We start from the raw sequence: 20,940 nt of genomic DNA on the forward strand, positions 1-20,940 counted from the left end.
GTACAAAGAGAAAAAGAATCTAGACAAACTTCTCTTACATCTTAATTCTTTGTTTCTTTTGCATCTTCTTTTGTCTTCTTTCAGCGGCTTTCTTTTCAGCTTTGAGTTGTTCTTCTCTAGACATGTTTCTTAATCTGTCACGTTCTTCTCTCTTTAATTTAGCTTGTTCTTCAGCTAATTCTTCCTTTCTAGCTTCTTCTTGAATTTTCTTTAATTTTTCAATTTCAGCTTCTCTGGTCTTGACAACTCTCTTAACAGCTTCTGGTCTAAAGGTAATAGCAGTGTCAACCAATTTATCAACCAAATTGAAAACAGCTTCCAAAATAGCACTGATTTGTTTCAAATCTTTCTTGGAAGTGGTGGCCTTCAAGCTTATGATAACTTTTCTGTTTGGCATGAATTCTCTCAAACTTTCTGGCTTTTCAACTGGTTGATCGGTTAAAGCAATAAACTTGACAACATTGGCAATTTGTAAATTCAAACTATTTTTCAATTCATTGGTGGTGGTTTTTTCTTGGAATTCATTGGCTTCACTCATGTAAACAAAACTTTCTGGTAAATTTGGAGAATCAGAAGTCTTACACAAGGACAAAAAGTAATTGAATTTTCTAGCATCATTCATGCCCAATTTGGAAACAATGGCAGTAATGAAATTATCATAATGACCCAGTGGAGTAATAACAATGTCGACTGTATCTTCTGGTGCTTTAACATTTGAAGAAAAGAATGAAAAACCAGATTCCAAAATCCAAAGGAAAACATTGTATCTTGGAACCAAAGTAAAGTTAATTTGGACACTGGCAATGTTAACTCTACCAGTGGCATAAGAACTGTAGTTTTCAGAACTGTCCTTGATGTACAATTGGTTTGGAGAAACTCCGAATTGATAGAATTGTTTATTCATGACTTCGGAAATACCAGAAAGGAAACCAGTAACCTTGGACTTGTTGTATAAATCACCAGCTTTGAACAAAAAGACAAAGATGGCAATAAAACCCATCGTAAAAATTTCCAATCTCCAATCCCTAATTTGAAGACGTTGCCAAACAGTCATGGCATTCAATTGTTCCAAAGTATAATCCTTGGTACTAATCAAGAGTGTGTGTGTTAGTATATTAGCTCTACTGATGAATTATATCTGTTGCAATATAATTACATACCTTTCTTGAGCAAAAAGAGGAAGTAACCTATTCAAAGTTTCATAAATCATTATTGAACAGTAAGCAAGAGGGGGGGTTGTTGATGATGATATTGGGTGTGGTCGTGACAAAAATGTAATTTAGGTCGAAAATTTTTTTCTTTGTCTAACTGAACGATCGTTGACTTTCCAAAGTTGTTGTAGATTTTTTTTTTTCAGTTTGCTTGTTTGGTGTGATTGTCATCCGTATGTTCAAACCAGTAAGCAAAAACTGTACTATTCAAAAAAAGTTGAAAAAAAAAATGAAACCTTTTATTCCTAAACATCTATATAACCGTAATAGACCTTCTATTCCTTTCTTCTTTTATTAGAAGGTTCTTCTTCGTTGGTTTCAGATTGTTTGTACTGGCTCAATCCTTCGTGAACAGCATTTCTGACCAAATCACGTAAAGCTTCTTCTGGATTTTCACTTTCCAAAATGGCTTGAATCTTCTTTCTTCTTTCCTCTAATTCTTCTGGTGATAATTGTTCATCTCCTTCTTGTGTGGCTTCATTTTCTAATGTGTATCTAATTTCATGACCATCGATAGTACCAGGTTGTGGCAATGATTCAACAAAGTCGTTAGCCTTGACATCTTCTTCATTGACAGAAGGTTTATCGTGAGCTAAGGTTTTCAAATACTCAGCAACTTCTGGAAAATCATCGTCTTCTTCTATGTATTGTTGAGCTGTTAATCCATCATTGTTTTTCACTTTATAATCAGCATGTAAATTTTCAATTAGATATTTGGCAGATTTAACATCTTCGACATGGTGTAAAGGAGTATCACCTTCATTATCTTGAATATTTATGTCTCCACCATTGTCAATCAAGTATTGCAATAAGTTAATGTGACCATATGATGCAGCAGCATGTATAGGAGTATATCCATTTGGATCCTTTGAATTAGGGGTAAATTCTCCAGAAGAAATATAATGCTCTACTATTTGTCTTTGGTTATCGGCAGCTGCTATCCATATATTTGAAACCATGGTTGGGTTGTTGTGTCCTGAGATGAGATTGTCTGATTGTGTGTCTGTGGGTTTAAATTTTCTCGTCCTAGAATTTTTTGTTTTCTCTGCGATCAGTGCTGCAAAAATACAAAAAATTGATCCAACTTTCTGACAAATGTAAAATGGTATAATTGTATTAATATAAATATAAAGTAGAAAAAGAACTATATATATATATATATATATATCAAATAATAAATGGCCAAAAAAGAATTAAATATAAAAAATAAAGAAAATAATCAACGATAATTGTTTTGCAAAATACAGAAGTAAAGGAAAAGCTCAATCAAACTTTTGTTTTATTTGTAGTTGGTATTTATATCCATTGTAAAGGAATTCGACATCAGAAATTGAATTCAGATTCATTATCATCATCATCCTCAAATCTCGTACGCTTTTTATCATCGTGTACGGGGTATGGGGGTTGTTGTTGTTGTTTTTGATATTCTTCGGGCGATCGATCTTCGGATGAGTGTGATAACTTTGGTTTCTGGTTTCCAGTAAAATCCCATTCTTGTGAATCGATATCCTCAAAGTCATCATAATCATCTTCGTCTTCGTCAAACGCCAGTTCTTGACTTCCATTGGTGTAATATGGATGAGTATGTTGCATTTGAGTACCATGTTCTGCCCTTCCACGTAATTTACCATATGTTTCTGGTCTATCTCTGTGGAATCCATCCTCTTCTTCATCAGATGATGGGTAATAGGTTTGTTCAGCAGTAATAATAGCTCTAACAGCAGCAGGCAAGACATCTGGACGATAGAATCTAAGGTCAACTCTTCCGACAATATAAAGAACATTAATAATAACTTCAAAAACACCCCAACAAACATACATGAACCATTTACTTTCTGCAGGACTTGCAAATATATGCATTCTAGCTTGGAATACAACTATAGCTCTACCAATAGCTCCAATAAAAATCAAAACAGTGGTGATGATTAATAACCCCATGGACACATTATGTTTTAAATCACCTCTTTTATTGGATAAACCTTTAACCATTTTGAAATGATGATGAGTAGCAGCAATCACTCTTGTTGCATGTCTATGATTAGAATTTCTTTTCATAAAACTTGCTTCTGCCTTCTGGGCCGCTCCCTTTTCAACAAAGTAGAATGGAGCAAAACTTTCAATCCACCATGGTTGATAAGTGTATCTGCTTTCATCCTTGGATGTTGGTAACCAAAAACTCAAACCAATCAATGCCACGGATGTTAAACTGTAGACAATAACCAAAATTGAAGTGAACTGAACGGTGTGAATCCAAGATCTATAAGACCAATAACTCAAGAAATTCAAATATGGAACAAAAGATGCCAAAATTGTAACTGCAACCAAAATGACCACAAATGCATATAATGCAATCATAAAGAACCAGAACAACTTTCTGGAACCCCCTACTGGATGTCTCCAGGTGAAGAGACGTTGGGCTAAAATCAAATTGGCCGACACGATAACAATAGCGGGAACAATCAAAAACACTTCAGAAGTCAACCCAATTGCAACTAAGGTGACATCAGTACCCCATTTTGCTCTTAAAGAAAATCCAATCACTTTCATGGCACAATAGAATATCCATACAAATGATAGATAAAAAATATGTCCTCTTGAAGTATTTATAACAAGAATGACTGTGTGTATAATCATGATAACTCCAAATATGACAGCAAACACGATAGATGCTGGTATATCTTGACTGTTTGGATAACCACCAAACAAATTGATTAATGTTCCAACTGTGTAATCAACAACTGCCGGTGGAAGATTTGGACCTAATAAGTTGTGTGCTTGATCAACCATCAATTTGATACCGGTACCCACAAAGGCACCATCGTTTATGGAATATAAAAGTGCCACCAAGCCTTGCAGAGCTGTATATTCACTAACAACCATTACAAATTCTCGAGGATTATGGGTGGTAGAATAAAAATTGAATGAATGTGGTTCTTCTTGATGACGATAAGAATGAAGAAAAAAGGAAAAACATATAAAAAAATAAAAAGAAAAAGTTTTGAAAGAAAATTTATTTCTCCTACTAGTTTTGTTTATAGTTTACCACTCATGTTTTATTTTTAACCATCGTTGAAATATTAAAGGATAGTTATTAACTTAAAATAGAATTTATTTATCTTGCATCTTGGCTATACTTGTAATGAACCTAAATCAGGATAAAAGTGGTAAACTTTTTTTAATGTTGTTGTTGTCGTTTGTGTAAGTGCGAAATCTGCAACCCGCTAAAATGCAAAAAAAAATGAACTGTGTCTTAGTAGCTGTACCATCAACATGATACCATTCAACAACATTGAAACTCGCTCTATATCAGGTATGGTTGGTCATGTTAATATTTAAAGGTTAAAGCATCTATATACATGTATATACATTGATAGACACACTGAAAGTTACTCATTTAAAGATAGTCATGTTAAACCATGTTCCTGTCAAGTTGTACTCGCAATGGAGGGAAAGTGGAGAATAATGATGTACCTGTGTAATAGATTAAACTTTCCAAACAATATCATCATCTCAAGTGGAGGTGATTTATTGTATTTGTGTTTTTCTATTTTTTTTTTCTTCAGTTCCTGTTCCACTTCACTTCCGTTTTTGGTAATTAATATTGATGATATACGCAATTACCTAAAAGGGAAATAAGGAGATCTGACTAGAGATTTGTGCTACACACGACAATAAAAAGTGCTTGATATTTGCAATTAGACAAGAAATAATGATAAGAAATATACACAATCAATATGTTTATAAGTAATCTAAATAAGACAAATCAAAATTTAAATTCGTATTCATCGGGATCTTCTACATATTGTTTAACATTTCGGCTACTACTGTGTGTCATCATTTCATTCAGTTTCACAGTACTCTTTTCTTGATCCCAATGAATCGGACTATTACTATTTGAATCCACCTTTGGATCCACAAAATCCCATTCTTTTGAATCAATATCTTCAAAACTATCACCCAGCAGTTCTTTCTCGTTTTGTTCCTCGAAATTGACCACTCGTAAACCATAAGGATGTTTCTTTGGATGTGTTTCGACAAATTCAATAGGTTGTTGCTGTTGTTGTGGATATGTTTCAAATTTATATGGTTTATTTTCTTCATCTTCAAAGTCGGATGGATAATATGATTGTTGAGCAGTAATGATGGCTCTGACCTTGGCAGGCAAAATATCCGGACGATAAAATCTAAGATCAACTCTACCAATAATGTAAATAATACTGATAAAACTTTCAAATATCCCCCAGCAAACATATCCAAACCATGGACTTTCTGCAACACTGGAATCTCCATGTTCTCTAGCTTGAAAAACAACAATGGTTCTAACAATTGAACAAAAAAGAATTAAAATTGTAGTAATAATCAATATACCCATAGAAACGTTATGCTTTAAATCACCTCTTACATTTGAAAGACCCTTAACCATTTTGAAATGATGATGAGTTGCTGCAATAACTCTTGTGGCATGTCGATGATTGGAATTTCGTTTCATAAATGTTTCTTCTGCCTTTTGTGCTGCACCTTTCTTGACGAAATAAAACGGAGCAAAGCTTTCAATCCACCATGGCTGGTATGTGTACCTGTTTTCATCTTTCTTTGTTGGTAGCCAAAAACTCAAACCAATCAAGGCTACCGATGTAAAACAATATGCAATAATTAAAACTGCAGTAAATTGAACAGTATGAATCCATGAACGGTATGATTTTTCACTAAGGAAATATAAGTAAGGAACAAAAGAAGCTAAAATTGTGATTGCAATGATAACACAGACGATAGAATATAATGCCATCATGGTAAACCAAAACAATTTCCTAGAACCTCCAACAGGATGTCTCCAAGTAAACAATCTTTGAGCCAAAATTAAATTTGCTGAAACAATAACAAAGGTGGAAACAATTAAGAAAACTTCTGAGGTTAAACCCAACTGTAATCTGGTAATATCTAGACTCCATACTGCTCTTGTTGCAAATCCAATTACCTTCATTATACAATAAAAAATCCAAACAAAAGAAAGGTAAAAATAATGACCTCGAGAAGTGTTGATAATAAGGATTATTGTATGAAAAATAATAAACACTCCAAATAAAACAGCAAATACAATAGATGGTGCATAATCTCTATGATCTGGATATCCACCAAATAAATTATTCTGTCGATTAATATTATATGTAATAATTGTCTCAGGTAATTTGGGGCCTATCAAATTTTTGGCAAACGAAATTAATCTCTGAACTCCTGTGCCTTCTGCAGCACCATTATGAATATTTCTAATTAGTGCCATAAGTCCTTCAGTGGCAGTATATTCGTGGTTTGTCATTTTTCTTCTTCTATATTTTCGATAATATTTGGTATTAAATTGTGTAGTAAATATTTTTGTTTTCAAAGAACAGAACTATGGTTTTCTAAAGGGGCTATATATATTAATTCAAAGAGATTCTATAGTTTAGAACTTGCTTTTAATACCAAGGTCCATTATTATTATTCTTTGCGTTTTAAGTGTATTTGCATGTTGCAATTCATGGGATGGGATCCAAATAGAGTAAATTCATTCCAATATTTTACAAAGTTGGGGTAATTTAGATCTTTAAAAGTTACCCCTACTTTCCCACTCTTTATGAATTGAAACATAAAGAATTATCACGGGAGAATGAAAAAAAAAAAAAAATACCACATCAATGTTCCAGTGGAGGTACCTTAGAATAACTATCAATGTGTGTTAGTCTTCAATCTTTTTTGTTTCTTGTTGCAAAGAATGTTGATATAATAAACATGTTGATACACTTGCTTCTAAAACACTATTACTGAATGTCTAGTGAGAAATACAACCCAGTCATATTTGAAACCTTAATTAGAATAGTAGCAAAGGCAGGGGTAATTTTGATTGTTACAATTAACTTATCTTTTTCAAAAAAAGTGTTACTCTTTTTGGTTTAAACCGCAAATCCAAATACATACAGAAAAAAAGAAAAAAAATAAGTTTCGCACTTTTATTATTTCTCAACACTAGCTGCAAACGTTTGTTGCGTAAAATGTGATGAACGATCGATCAATCAAGCTATGCATTTATTATATTTACGGGAGATATAAATGGAGAGTTGACATACACACCCAGATACATCATTTGCTTCTTGATGAACATATCGTTGTATTCTATTGGACTGTTATTACTTGAAAACCAACAATAATTCAAACTAGGATGGGTTAAGGTTATAGACCCATCACCACTACTCCTTCTTCTAGAGCTACCGAATTTGTTCTTCCAAATGTTGTAGACAGACTTTCTGTGTCCCTTTTTTCTTGACTGGCATTGTCGACATCCACATGTAGTTTCATAATCTTCATAATTCTTAGAGTACTTAGTTAGCATTTCCATAAAGCTAACTTCTAAATCATCTTCTTGAATGAAAACAAGGTTTGTCTTTTGATAGAAACTCTTCATTGCATCTGGTCTTGATAACTGTGATGTTTTTAATATCAAATCAATTTCCAATGTTGGATACAATAAAATATCTCTAAATTGGTTTTCCAAAGAAATAAAATTAGTATATCTTACTCTAGCATCCTTGATAATCTCGACAATGTTCGCATCATGTAGTAAACTAATCTTCAGCATATCGTTCATAAATTGTTCCTGTCTAATAGTACTTGCAACCAAGTCTTCTGGAATTTGTAATTCTGATTTAGGAATAGTGCAGTGAATTAAATTCAGAAATACATAATTTTTTGCAAATATTGTTTGAGAAATTGGGTTTTGAATATTCTCAAATGCATTGCGATAAACATTAATCATTGTATATGCGGGGTTGTTTAATGTATAAGTTTTTAATGCCTCTTTCAAGGCATTCATATTCAAGCTATCATCTAAATCAAATTCTAAAAATCCCATCAATGGTTTAGAATCAAAACAATCCTTGATTAGTTGTAATTTTCTCAAGTCATTATGATTTATTTCTGTCAAATCACTGCATATACATTCAGAATTAGAAGGGTTGATATTAGTCTCGAAACCATTATCTGCAAATCCAGTATTCATATTGTTTGATAATTCAACGTTTTCCACTAATAAGCAGCAACAATTTGGACAATAAATGTTGACCACTTGGTCAAAGGACACAAAATCTAAATGGAAACTATCTAATTCATATCTTCCTCCATTAATTAACTTGGTATAGTTTTGTTTCAAAGTCGAATTTGGTAAGAATTCAAATGAATAATTATGGATGGACTCATTGATAGTACTCCATGGAAATGGATAAGATAAGAATTCAGTGAAATTGTTTCTTTTCATCACATCATTGAAGAAACTATTATTTAATATCACGCTGTTCCAAATTAGGATCACATCCAATGGAGGAATCAAAGCATCCATAAGTGAATAGAATTTCGTGTATCTAAGATTCACATTAGGTTCTTCTTTAATCTTAGAGTACAATGAATTAATAAATATAATGAATCTCCTTACTGAATTTGTCAAGTACACTTGCCATGTTTTAAGACTTGTAGCCTCATTATACCCATTTTCATCTCTTGATCCAGCCAAAACTCTATTTTTTAACACTTTAAAAGCCTTGAGTAACTTTAAATATGCTATAACCTCAATGACTTTTGGTTCACTGAGATTATTTCTAAGCAATGGGGATGGATGTGAATTGAAATCAGCATTCTTTAGTATATCTATGAACTTGTTTTCAAAACTTTGATTGCAGTGGCTTAAGTAACCCTCAAAGTTGGCTTGGTCACTTGTTTTAGTTCCTTCTTGGGTCATTTTTCATTAGAAAAAGTTGATAATCTCCGACTCTCCTGTCTTTGTTTTCTTTCTTTTTCAAAGTAATCGTATGCTAGGTTATATATATATATATATTCAGTATGAATGGCTGGTTTTCGTAAATTTAATACCTTAGTTGTGTCTTCACTGATTCGTAAGTTTTTTATTGGTCAGAATGTCTCATGACCTGATTTACTTAAGGAAATGGTTGTCTATATACCATAGTGGTATTGTGTTTTTGGGGGATGTATAATACATCAAAGCTCAGCCTCGATGTACAAATTGGGAATACCAGTTAGTTCATACATCAAGTTGGAGCTGTACCCAACAGTTGTTACTATTCTCTTCACTTTTTGTACCATATGGCACTTTACATATTGTACTTCAAATCTTTTGATTATTTTTTTTTTTTTTTGGACATCAACTATAATATGCCAAAGATCGAAAATCATTGTCCGCAGTATACACCCATCTCAGCCCTGTTCATAATGCAAGGAATAACCTTTCATAACCGGAATATTCATTTGCTGCAATATTTATTGAAAGGAATGAAAACAGCTTTTCCCCGAAATAAAAATGTCGCAAGCAAATCTTATGCCCCAGGTGATACTCAGCCTCGTACATAACAAATGAATAATTTAGATACAAAAATCCCAATGTAATAAAAGTAGTACAAATTAAATAGCACTTTACTCCGCCAGGATCTTTAAGTGCTAATCAACAGTATAATCATAGTATCAAGAATAAAAATCTATTAGGTAAATCTATAACCTCTAATCTACTGTTTTACACACACACTCTCTCTCTCCCTCGCCACACACACTCTCTCTCGCCACACTCTTGTCTATTTCTAATGTATAATTTTAAGCTTCGATTTTGTATTTCTTATAGACAACTTCTACCAACTCATATAATTCTTGCTTTCTATTGTCATCACACCATGATCCTTTAATTCCATTAATAGCGATGATCTTCCATTGCTCCATAGAAAATCCAAATCTAGTATGGACCACTTTGTAATTGTCTAAAATATAGCCACCAAAATAAGCTGGATCGTCAGAATTAATAGAAAATGGAACATTCATTTCTAAGAATTTATCGATTGGTAATTCTTTAACATCTTTGACAACTTGCAATTTAACATTAGACAATGGACACAAAGAAAGTAAAATTTGTTGTTCAGCTAATCTCTTCATTAATTCTTCACTTTGATGTGAATTAACACCATGGTCAATTCTTGAAACTTTCAACAAATCCAATGAGTTGGAGACAAATGTATGATCACCTTCTTCACCAGCGTGAGCAGTCAAACCAATATCTGGGTAGCTTTCTTTGATGTGAGAGTAACATTCAGTAAATAATTCTGGTGGAAATGGTTTTTCACTAGAATCTAATCCTGAGCCATGAATTATACCATCTTTGTAATATTGAGATGCAGAATGGATGGTTTGTAAACCATGTTCAGCTGGCAAATGTCTTAAAAGACACATGATCAACTTGTTGGTGGTTCCAAATTTAGTATTTGAATCTTTACAAGCACGATGGAAACCTTGAACGACAACATCAATATCAATGTCTCTCTCGACATGACCTTGTGGATCAAAGAAAACTTCTGAATGATGACATCCATCCGCATGAGCTTTGGTGAAATAATCCATAGCCAAATCGTAAAAATCGTCTTCAGTAATCAAAACACTCATACCAATATAATAATGATCCAAGAAATCTTGTAAATCGGCGAATCTATTGTATCTATCGTTACATTCTTCGACAGTTTTAGGAAATGATTCTGGTAAAGTGATGTTGTTTCTTTGAGCGAGTTTAAATAATAAAGATGGTTCCAAAGTACCTTCTAAATGAACATGATGTTCACACTTTGGTAATTCTCTAAGGAAATTTTCCATATGTTCAGTACATTCAAATTGGGCCATGGTTCACTGATTCTTAATAGATGTTGCCAAAAAGAAAAAAGAAAGTAAGTGTATGCAAAAAAGTTATTATTAAATTTCAAATCAAAGGTTCCAAGAAAAAAAAAAATTAGTGAAATCTATGGAACCCTCATCTCCTTAGTGAGAATTTCTTTTTCTTTTTTTTTTTTTTTCCGATCGTACTTGAATGCTAATCTGTGATTCTTCCGACGGAACAATTTCATTCTTTCTGTTAAAAGCGGCTGAAAAATTTCATATGCTACAAAAATTAATGCAATGCAAGATGTCTATTTAGTATTCTTTAAATAAGAATATAAAAAAAAACGGCTATAAACACACAGATTGCAAGGTTGCAAAAAAAAAAAAAAAATACTAAATAAAACGAGTCCCGCCGAAGAAGAAAAAAGAATAGTAGTCATCAATCATTATTAAATATCATAAAATAAGAATATATTTCTTAATAATAACGATTAATGATGTCAATCTTTTTTGTTCAAGATTTGGTCAGCCCAAGTTGGCAAGACAAAAGCGGCTTCGTGGATTCTTTTGTTGTAGTATCTCAAGTTTTTAGCAACGAATTCGTCACTCCAGTCAAATCTGATTGGTTTTGAAACAACAGCATTTGGATCCTTGGAACAAACCATGAAACCAATAGAACCAGATGGGTAAGTTGGGATCATGGTGTAAGCGTATTCAGCAACTGGGAAGATTTCTCTACAATCTTTCTTTAATTTGGAAATGATGTCCATATGGATCCACATATTTTCAGCTTGAGTGGTGATAACACCCTTTTCGGTTAAAGCATCCTTCAACAATTGGAAGTATGGTTTTTGGAAAAGAGATTCAGCTGGACCTTCTGGATCTGAAGAATCAGTGATAATGACATCGAATTGGTTCTTGTATTCTTCCAAGAATTTGAAACCGTCACCAATGTGAACCTTGGTTCTTGGATCAGCGTAAGATTTGGCCATTTCTGGCAAGTATTTCTTTGAAACTTCAATGACAGTTTCATCAATGTCACAAAGCCAAGCTTCTTCAATTGATTCATGTTTCAAGATTTCTCTCAAAACACCACCATCACCACCACCAATGACAAGAGCTTTCTTTGGGTTTGGGTGGGAGTTCAAAGCCAAGTGAGTGATCATTTCTTGGTAAGAAAATTCATCACGTTCAGTGACTTGGATACAGTTGTCCAAAACCAAAACGTTACCGTAAGTGGTGGATTTGAAAACCAAAACATCTTGGTATTTAGATTTTTCAACGTGAAGAACTTTTTCAACTTTTAAAGACATGGCTTGACCTGGCCACATGGTATCGGAGATTTCAGCAAACCATCCGTCTTTGATGGCTGGGTGAGTTAATTCTTGAGACATTATCACTTAATTCAATTGAAATTAGAGAAATTTGAAAAACAAGAGAAAAGAAAAAGAGCAATTGAAGATGAAAAAAAGAAAAATTTTTCACTTCATTTATTTGGTTTCTCTTCATGACAAGAAAAATAAAAAATTTTCAGTTCAATTATTCCAATCAATTATTTAAAGAATGAAAAATAAAAGTAGGGCACAAAAACGAGATTGTAGGGGAAGACTAGGCCCAATCAAAGTTGTTTGAGTCAAGACGGGGCAGAGTCAAAGACAAAAAATAAAAAAAAAAACGAGAGATAGCCAAATTACACGACCATCTTTTGAGTTGCAAAGTATTCACCATAGTTTGCAACACTTTTGTTGTGTTTTCACTATTTGATCTAGATGTTTGAAATGTGTGATAAATATTCATGGTAGTAGTAGTAGGTGAAGAATTAAGGGTGTATACTAATGACACGTAACAAATGTGGCAATCAAAATAATTTCTGTTGAAAAGTTTGAAAAGTTTTAAGGAAATTGTCACAACATATATAATTGTAGAATTTAATATTTTCTTTTTCTCAAATTCAGCATTTAAAGGATTATGATCGGTACAAATCACTGTTATAATCCGTTTGATTTGATATCCTTCGAAGAAGTGTAGAACTTTGAAGTAAAAATCGACCCCAAGTCGTGCGAGTACAATTTTTCTGATTTTTCAAAACCTTCTCAAGAATATTTGAGAAGGAAAAAAAAAAAAAATCTTGCAGTAGTAGAGGTTGACAATTTGGATCTCGAGCAAAATGGCAACACAACAAGAGTCAGAACCTAAATTGGAATTATCTCCAAAATCCAGCTTAAATGGATTTGAATGGTGGAGAAGAACAGCTCAATATCAAACTGGGTTGGGATTGACAGATAAAGATAAGGCTCAATATGAGTTTGATTTCCAGAACAGAAACATGGAGGAAAAATGCCAGCAATGTGATGAATACAAAAATTGGATGTTGACATATTCCCCATCGGTCCTATTTATGATGGATGAAATCAAAAAAGTTACCAAAAACAAGCAAGCTGTCGTAACAAAACAAAATATAACCTGTGATGTGTGTGATTTCACAAAGGGTGGGGGTTTTAGTCCAAATGAAGGAATTTTATTATGTGCCAACTGGATCAGAAGTAAATGGCAATTGGAAGATATATTAACTCATGAATTGGTACATGTTTATGATTATTTGAAGTTTGATCTTGATTTGAACAATTTGAGACACCATGCCTGTACTGAAATCAGAGCTTCTATGCTTAGTGGTGAATGCAGAATCTGGCAAGAGATCAAGAAGACAGGGTTGGGAGATTTTGGGAAAAAGTTCCAGAGTTGCATTAAGAGAAGAGCTGTGTTGTCGGTTTCCAGTAATCCTTTATGTAAATCCACAGAAGAAGCCGAAAAAGTCGTGGATACAGTATGGAACTCTTGTTTCAACGATACGAGACCTTTCGAGAGAGTCTATAAATAAAAGTGGAGATTCACTTGTATATAGTAGATTAGAACAAAAAAAAAGAAATATAGAAATTCTCCAACAGTTACGATTGTGATATTAGAAATGACTTTCAGGATTTAGTGTTAATTCTGTATGGACTTAAAAGCGGAACAGCAAGAGGAAGAAGAAGAAAAAAAAAATCAACTAAATGCGACGATACTGTATTCTTGTGTAGTTTGTGAAATCTGCAAAGATCAACTTATGCTGTTGCAAGTGGGCTATAGCTTCAACCAGCAATGGTACGATCGTTTATTCTTTTTATTCGCTATTTTTTGGTTAACATGTGTAACTATATAAAGAGACGACGGTTTCTCAGGAGTTTGGTTTTTTTTTTTGACATGATAATTTCACAACTTTTTTGGTTACAAACCACCACCAACACCACCAACACCACCAACACCCCCCAAAAAAACGGAGAAAAAAAAAGGACAACATCTGAGATCTGACCTCCACAAAAACAATTCATCCTTGAGTTCCGAACTATTGCTATCTGAAATTACTCTGTACTTTCAAATCTATTACTAAACTGAGCGTAATCGCCCGTTGAATCAAATTTTCAAGAACGTATAAATTAATACAAATTCACCCCAATAGATCAAGACATTATTCCCATCAAACAATAAAAATCTTATCGCAACACAAGCATCAGGTAGACTATTGTTATTTTCTTTAAAAGTTCCATTCTACCACTAGTTACTCAGAAGATTTCTTTGAATTGTGAATTTTTTTTTTCTCGACACACACACTTGCACACGAAAAAGGTTATTGTCTGCTCTTTTTTTTTTCAGATAGATAACCCCTTAGCGTTGTTAAGATTCTACTTTTTACAACAATCCTTTGCAACCAATTTATTCCATTTTCCTTTGTTTGGCAGTTTCACTCCAAATTTCCTTTACAACCTGATTTGAAGAGAAGATGCCTAAAACTAGAACTCATGAGAAGCTTGACTCGTTGATAGATAAACGTGGACACAGGCATTCTTTGGCTATAGATAACGAATACCACAGCTCCTCATCTGAAGAAGACAATTCCCGAATCGAATTATCTGACACAGTCCCTAGTGATTCTCAGTTATTGGATGAATCCGTTCTGTCAGAGACCAGCAGTGTAAAAGAAAATGGAGAATTACGTTCTAGAAAAACCAAGAAACGCACGGCTACAGCTGATTCAACAGTCACTTTGGATGGTGTGATCGGGGATGTTTCTAAGAGAGAGAAGATTATGCTGAAAAGACAGAGACAACTAGATAAGAAACATAAATCAGACCCAACCAAATTTTTATCTAGATTCAATGATATTTCATTCAAAGAGAAATCTGCTTCTATTTTCGAATCTGATGAATTTTACAACACCGACTATTTTGGTTTTTACATCTTATTTTGGTTGTGTACCGCTTTTGTTGTCTTGAACTCTTTGGTTCATGCATATCTTGAAAACACCGTTCCATTTTATCAATGGACTGTGGTTAGATTATTGCGTAAAGATATATTCAAAGTTGCTTTGGTTGACGCTCTCATGTATGCCACCAGTTTCTTAGCCTTTGATTTGCAGTGGGCATGTAAAAATGGATACGTGACTTGGAAGAGGTTTGGCTGGTATGCTCAAGGGGTATATGAATTTGTTTACTTGTTCTTTTGGATTTGGCTTGCGCTGGAACGTTGTCTTAACTTCCCATGGATTGCTCGAATTTTCTTGATTTTGCATAGTTTGGTGTTTGTCATGAAGATGCATTCTTACGCTTATTACAATGGTTACCTTTGGGAAACTTACAATGAAGGATTGTTTGCTGAAGAATATCTCGAAAGATTAACTGAAGGAGAGGCTGTATTACCAAAGGGACACGAAAAAGACGAAACTATCAAGGCTCTCAAAGAGAGTATTGCATTTACCAAATATGAATTAGAATTTCAAAGTCATGCAACTACTAAGAATGACACCCACCATGAATTTGACGTCAAGAGAGTTGATATTCCATTCCACGAATTACAAGAACAAGGCATTATTAAATTTCCACAAAATTTAACCCTTCATAACTACTATGAATACAGTATGTACCCAACATTGGTTTATACTATAAATTTCCCAAGAACTAAAAGAATCAGATGGAGATACACCATTGGAAAAATCACTGGTATTTTTGGTATTTTCTTCTTGATGATTACTGTTGCCGAGAACAATTTGCTTCCAGTTGTATTAAGATGTGCCCAGGCTAGAACTTTACCTACCCATGAAAGAGTTATTCAATATTTCTTGATTTTGATTGACATGATTCCACCATTCTTCATGGAATATATGCTCACTTTCTTTATTATTTGGAATGAGATTTTGAATGCTATTGGTGAATTGTCAAGATATGCTGATCGTGACTTTTATGGTCCTTGGTGGTCATGTGTTGATTTTTCAGAGTTTGCAAACCAATGGAATATCGTGGTTCACAAGTTCCTTCTTAGACACGTTTACCATTCCAGTATCAGTGCATTAAATGTAAATAAAGCACAAGCTGCCATTATTACTTTTGCAATTTCTAGTGTGGTGCATGAATTAGCGATGTATGTCATCTTTGGTAAATTAAGAGGCTATTTGTTGTTATTCCAAATGTCTCAAATCCCATTGATTCTTATGGCCAGAAGTAAATTCATGAAGGGAAGAAAAGTTATTGGTAATATGATCTGTTGGGTAGGATTCATCAGTGGTCCTAGTATTATATGTACACTTTATTTAGTTTTTTAGAGTCTTCTATTATTTTAGAGATCAACAATAAAGGAAAACTACAAGATTCTTATATTTCACTTAATGTGTCTATATTTATTTCCCGCCGTCTTTTTCTTCTTTTGTGGGACAACACCTCAGTTTTGCAGCATTTAGAACCGGTAACCAATCGGATCAAAGAATTCTGTTTTTTTTTTTCTGTTGGCGGATAATTCTGGAACATTTTGTGTGTGTGCTTTTTTACACTTTTCATAATGATATCACTACAACCGATAGATAACAATAAATTATTACGAATGAATAACAACAATAGAATTCGTCAAGTGTTTCTTAATATACTACCGATCCACTTCCCCCTTCATCTAGATTGAAATTTTCCCTAAAACAAAAGTTGAAAGTAGTTATTTCTGATTACTAAACCATCCTTACGTCATGCAACGTTTTAGTACATGATCATAAGTTATTAATTCCTGCTTATATAAACATCTATTATTTCCCCTGATTTGGCCGAAGGTATCCCACTGAGAAGTATCACATTCTGAATTATTATTATTTTTTTTTTTTTTCTTTATCGGTTTGAATACAGGTCTTGTTTTATCTTATAAATAATCAATATTTCGCTGGATATGTCAGATGATCAAGTAGGTGGAATAGTTATTGAAATCGATGATGATGTCAAATCAACGTCTTCCTTTCAGGAAGATATGGTTAAAGTCGATTCATCCAATTCGTCTGTGAATGATTCAAATACAGATTTATCTTATGAGAACTATGAAAGTGATTTACATTCAAGAAGGAAACCACACAAATCATCATCTGAAGAATCATTTCTAGAAATTAGTCAAGATTTTGATGATCAAGTATTAATTCCCAAAATCATAAAATTGAAATCCAAAGTGAACAAAAGAGAAGATAGATTGAGAAACCATTATTTGCACACTTCTCAAGATGTTAAATTCTTATCTAAGTTCAATGATATACGTTTTAAACTGAACATATCTTCGATTCTTGATTCTGACAGTTTCTACAAAAGTGAATATTTTGGTGTGTATACTATTTTTTGGGTTATTATAGGACTTTACATCCTGTGTACTTTGGTGGATCTATATTTCGGTGAACTAAAACCGTTATCAGAATGGGTAGTCATAGGCATGTTCAAAAAAGACTTATTATCGGTTGGGATTGTCGATTTTTGCATGTATATATCATCATACTTTCCATTTTTCTTACAACTTGCATGTAAGAATGAAATCATTACTTGGAATGGTTCTGGGTGGATTATTCTGTCCTTATATGAACTATTGTTTTTGGTGTTTTGGACAATTCTCCCACTGGAAACGTTGATGAATCTCTCTTGGCTTCCAAGAATTTTCTTGATTTTGCATTCTTTAGTGTTCATCATGAAGATGCATTCATATAGTCATTATAATAGTTATCTTTGGGAAGTTTATCAAGAAGGATTGTCATCTGAAGAAAGCCTCAATTCACTTTCTAAATTAGGCGATGAATTCTCGAAGGAACACGTTGAAATATTAGAACAAAGTTTATGGTTTGCCAAACATGAATTGGAATTTCAAACTAATGGAACAACCGATAATAAAGACCACCATCATCACGTGTTCAATTCAGCTGATGTGAACAAGTCCATTCGAGTTTTACAGGAAGAGGGAATTATTTCATTTCCTGGAAATCTAAACTTCAAGGATTATTTCAATTACACCATGTTTCCTACATTAGTATACACCTTGAACTTTCCAAGAACATCTCAAATAAGATGGTCTTATGTGTTTAAGAAAGTTTGTGGAACGTTTGCCTTGATTTTCTCAATGATCATTGTCTCCGAACAAAACTTCTATCCAATAATGCAGGAAGTTGCACAGTATGAGAAATTATCAGTGAAGGAAAGATTGCCAAAATATTTGTTAGTTTTATCTCATATCATTTTACCGTTGGGTAAACAATATTTACTTACTTTTATCTTAATCTGGAATGAGATTCTCAATGGAATTGCAGAATTAAGTAGATATGGAGATCGTCATTTTTACGACGCTTGGTGGTCTAGTGTCAACTACATGGATTTTTCAAGAAAATGGAACACCGTCGTTCATAGATTTCTTCGCCGTCATGTCTACAATTCATCCATAACCAGTTTTGGTTTTACCAAGATGCAAGGTGCTATCCTTACTCTTTTGTTGTCGGCCACAATTCATGAATTGGTTATGTATATTTTATTTGGTAAATTACGAGGTTACTTATTCTTAACAATGCTAGTACAGATTCCAATGACAATAACTGCAAAATACAATAGTCGTGTCAGGGGCAACATTATATTTTGGTTAACATACTCCTGCGGACCAAGTTTAGTAAGCACGTTATATTTATTATTCTAAGACCCAGGGACCTATTTTCTTTTTGTATATATGTAGACATTAGTTGTTAATGCATGTGATATGAATTTTTTTTTTTTTTTCATTATATAATGATTAGCGTGGCTGTTGGTTTCATCTTTTAACGGTCCTTTTACATTGTACTCGGTTAATCCCCTTTCACATATTTCCTATTTAGGAAATTTTTCAATTTGTTTTGTGTAATTGTTGTGTAGATAGCTGAAGACAAATTCAAACTCATATTTCTATATCCTTCAAGTTTTACATACCATTCCCTGATGATTTGTTCATATATAACCAGGAAAGGTAAATGTGTTAAATTATATAAATACCAAGAGAATGACAAAACGTTTGGTTTTTTTTTTTAACAATTACAATTTTGGATTTTTTCAATTTTTAATATTCTTTAATTTGACACCAATTTCATTTAATTACGGTTAGTTTAATACCAAGTGCAGAAACCCATAATAATTACCCCACCATACTAATTGCCCCACTATAACAACAAGACAAAGGTAAAGAAAAAGAAAAGAAATGGAAATAGATATTGCAGGAGATAATCCTTATACAGCTTCAACTGGTCTTTTAGAATTTCTATTTCATGTATACGATAACCCAGATAGAGGTACAGGGATTTATGTTTTAGTAGCTAGATCAAGAAATCTTTTAGGTCAACGATTACCTGAAGCTTTGGCACATAATGCAGTAGGTAAACAACTCAATTTGCTTGGTAAATATCCAATAGCAAGTGATATTGCTCCACTGATTTTATTTGCTTGTATATTTGGTGTGATTGTGATACTACATTTGGCAATATTTCTAATTAATTTGAATAGGGGCCATTATTTCTTATTGAATGCTATTTGGTCTTTTAATTCTTTGGTAAGAATGGTATCATTTATTTTACGAGCAACATGGGCTCAAGATATTACTTGGGCTAGAGAAGGAATTGCTAATGAAATTTTATTCATACTTCCATCAATTTTATTGGTCTCCACAAACCTTATTCTTGCTCAGAGATTGTTTACTTGGAGACATCCTGTTGGAGGATCTAGAAGACTATTTTGGATTGTCATGATTGTATTGTATGTTTTGGTTGGTGTGTTTACAACAATTGCAATTGTAGCATCTGCTATTCCATACTTATACTTTCTTTCAACGAAAAGATTCATTCTTTATATAAATTTGAATCGTTGGATAGTGGTTATGGTTATTGTATATACTTTAACTGCTTCTATTTTAATTGGTTTAAGTTTTTGGTTTCCAACTAAGAACGATGAGAGGTTATATACTTATCAACCATGGTGGATTGAAAGTTTCTCTCCATTATATTTTGTTGAAAAAGGTGCTGCCCAAAAAGCTGAAGAGACATTTATGAAAAGAAATTCAAATCATCGACATGCTATTAGAGTTATTGCTGCGACTCATCATCATTACAAAATGGTTAAAGGTTTATCAAATGAAAGAGGGGACTTAAAGCATAATATTTCTTTAATAATTATCATCGTATCAACAGTTTGTTTATTCATAGCCTCAGTGCTTAGATGTATTGTTGTTATCCAAGCAAGGACAAACTGGGATAGTGGTCCAGCCTCTGTTCCTGTTGCTATGTATTTTGCATGGGGTGTCTTTGAAGTAATCATCAATGGTTTATTGATTGTTGGAAGAGCAGACTTGAGATTTTATAGACCAGATATACTTCCTGCTGCGGTTCGAGCAATTGTTACTTCTGAGCAAACCAACGTTCTTCCAAGTGCAGCGGTAAGTGAAGATGAATTAGAAGATGATACTGAAGACGACCTTGAAAGTGCAAGTGTTGGCTATTATTCTGATCGTGCCAATGACGATGGACTTTATTTTGGAACCATCAATACCACTCCTGATAAAGATAGCGACAAGACTACTTTGCCACAAGACTGGAAATCCGAAAAGAGTTATGGAACAGATTATTCAGAGTTTAAAGATTTTATATATACCCCAACAAATGAAAAGCAAAAGGGATACCATCTGGATGACGAGTTCCAGTTCTAGTTTTTATTTCCAGTTTCTTTTTCTTTTTATT

General features: G+C 33.3%; 11 protein-coding genes across 11 annotated transcripts; 4 read left to right on the forward strand and 7 right to left on the reverse strand. All coding sequences in view use genetic code 12, as the record gives it.

Moving 5' to 3' along the window:
• Nucleotides 1-34: 34 nt before the first annotated feature.
• Nucleotides 35-1,210, reverse strand: CTRG_01756 (uncharacterized protein; the record flags this gene model as incomplete). Its single annotated transcript, XM_002547403.1, has 2 exons — nucleotides 35-1,088; nucleotides 1,161-1,210. The coding sequence occupies 2 exons, from the start codon at nucleotides 1,208-1,210 to the stop codon at nucleotides 35-37; spliced, it is 1,104 nt and encodes a 367-aa protein (XP_002547449.1).
• Nucleotides 1,211-1,486: 276 nt separating this feature from the next.
• CTRG_01757 (uncharacterized protein) lies at nucleotides 1,487-2,170 on the reverse strand (the record flags this gene model as incomplete). Its single annotated transcript, XM_002547404.1, has 1 exon — nucleotides 1,487-2,170. The coding sequence occupies one exon, from the start codon at nucleotides 2,168-2,170 to the stop codon at nucleotides 1,487-1,489; it is 684 nt and encodes a 227-aa protein (XP_002547450.1).
• Nucleotides 2,171-2,534: 364 nt separating this feature from the next.
• Nucleotides 2,535-4,091, reverse strand: CTRG_01758 (uncharacterized protein; the record flags this gene model as incomplete). The annotated part of the gene is made up of 1 exon (XM_002547405.1): nucleotides 2,535-4,091. The coding sequence occupies one exon, from the start codon at nucleotides 4,089-4,091 to the stop codon at nucleotides 2,535-2,537; it is 1,557 nt and encodes a 518-aa protein (XP_002547451.1).
• Nucleotides 4,092-4,974: 883 nt separating this feature from the next.
• On the reverse strand, nucleotides 4,975-6,525 carry CTRG_01759 (DUF3112 domain-containing protein; the record flags this gene model as incomplete). The annotated part of the gene is made up of 1 exon (XM_002547406.1): nucleotides 4,975-6,525. One exon carries the CDS (start codon nucleotides 6,523-6,525, stop codon nucleotides 4,975-4,977), a length of 1,551 nt encoding a protein of 516 aa, XP_002547452.1.
• Nucleotides 6,526-7,263: 738 nt separating this feature from the next.
• On the reverse strand, nucleotides 7,264-8,973 carry CTRG_01760 (uncharacterized protein; the record flags this gene model as incomplete). Its single annotated transcript, XM_002547407.1, has 1 exon — nucleotides 7,264-8,973. The coding sequence occupies one exon, from the start codon at nucleotides 8,971-8,973 to the stop codon at nucleotides 7,264-7,266; it is 1,710 nt and encodes a 569-aa protein (XP_002547453.1).
• Nucleotides 8,974-9,836: 863 nt separating this feature from the next.
• AAH1 (adenine deaminase) lies at nucleotides 9,837-10,904 on the reverse strand (the record flags this gene model as incomplete). Its single annotated transcript, XM_002547408.1, has 1 exon — nucleotides 9,837-10,904. One exon carries the CDS (start codon nucleotides 10,902-10,904, stop codon nucleotides 9,837-9,839), a length of 1,068 nt encoding a protein of 355 aa, XP_002547454.1.
• A 476-nt stretch (nucleotides 10,905-11,380) lies between these two features.
• SPE3 (spermidine synthase) lies at nucleotides 11,381-12,274 on the reverse strand (the record flags this gene model as incomplete). Its single annotated transcript, XM_002547409.1, has 1 exon — nucleotides 11,381-12,274. One exon carries the CDS (start codon nucleotides 12,272-12,274, stop codon nucleotides 11,381-11,383), a length of 894 nt encoding a protein of 297 aa, XP_002547455.1.
• Nucleotides 12,275-13,047: 773 nt separating this feature from the next.
• On the forward strand, nucleotides 13,048-13,758 carry CTRG_01763 (putative metalloprotease; the record flags this gene model as incomplete). Its single annotated transcript, XM_002547410.1, has 1 exon — nucleotides 13,048-13,758. One exon carries the CDS (start codon nucleotides 13,048-13,050, stop codon nucleotides 13,756-13,758), a length of 711 nt encoding a protein of 236 aa, XP_002547456.1.
• Nucleotides 13,759-14,697: 939 nt separating this feature from the next.
• On the forward strand, nucleotides 14,698-16,512 carry ARE2 (sterol acyltransferase; the record flags this gene model as incomplete). Its single annotated transcript, XM_002547411.1, has 1 exon — nucleotides 14,698-16,512. One exon carries the CDS (start codon nucleotides 14,698-14,700, stop codon nucleotides 16,510-16,512), a length of 1,815 nt encoding a protein of 604 aa, XP_002547457.1.
• Nucleotides 16,513-17,117: 605 nt separating this feature from the next.
• Nucleotides 17,118-18,881, forward strand: CTRG_01765 (sterol O-acyltransferase 2; the record flags this gene model as incomplete). The annotated part of the gene is made up of 1 exon (XM_002547412.1): nucleotides 17,118-18,881. The coding sequence occupies one exon, from the start codon at nucleotides 17,118-17,120 to the stop codon at nucleotides 18,879-18,881; it is 1,764 nt and encodes a 587-aa protein (XP_002547458.1).
• Nucleotides 18,882-19,412: 531 nt separating this feature from the next.
• On the forward strand, nucleotides 19,413-20,909 carry CTRG_01766 (uncharacterized protein; the record flags this gene model as incomplete). Its single annotated transcript, XM_002547413.1, has 1 exon — nucleotides 19,413-20,909. One exon carries the CDS (start codon nucleotides 19,413-19,415, stop codon nucleotides 20,907-20,909), a length of 1,497 nt encoding a protein of 498 aa, XP_002547459.1.
• Between the last annotated feature and the right edge of the window lie 31 nt (nucleotides 20,910-20,940).

The sequence above is a fragment of the Candida tropicalis genome (assembly GCF_000006335.3).
Source record: "Candida tropicalis MYA-3404 genomic scaffold supercont3.2, whole genome shotgun sequence".
Classification (NCBI taxonomy): domain Eukaryota; kingdom Fungi; phylum Ascomycota; class Pichiomycetes; order Serinales; family Debaryomycetaceae; genus Candida; species Candida tropicalis.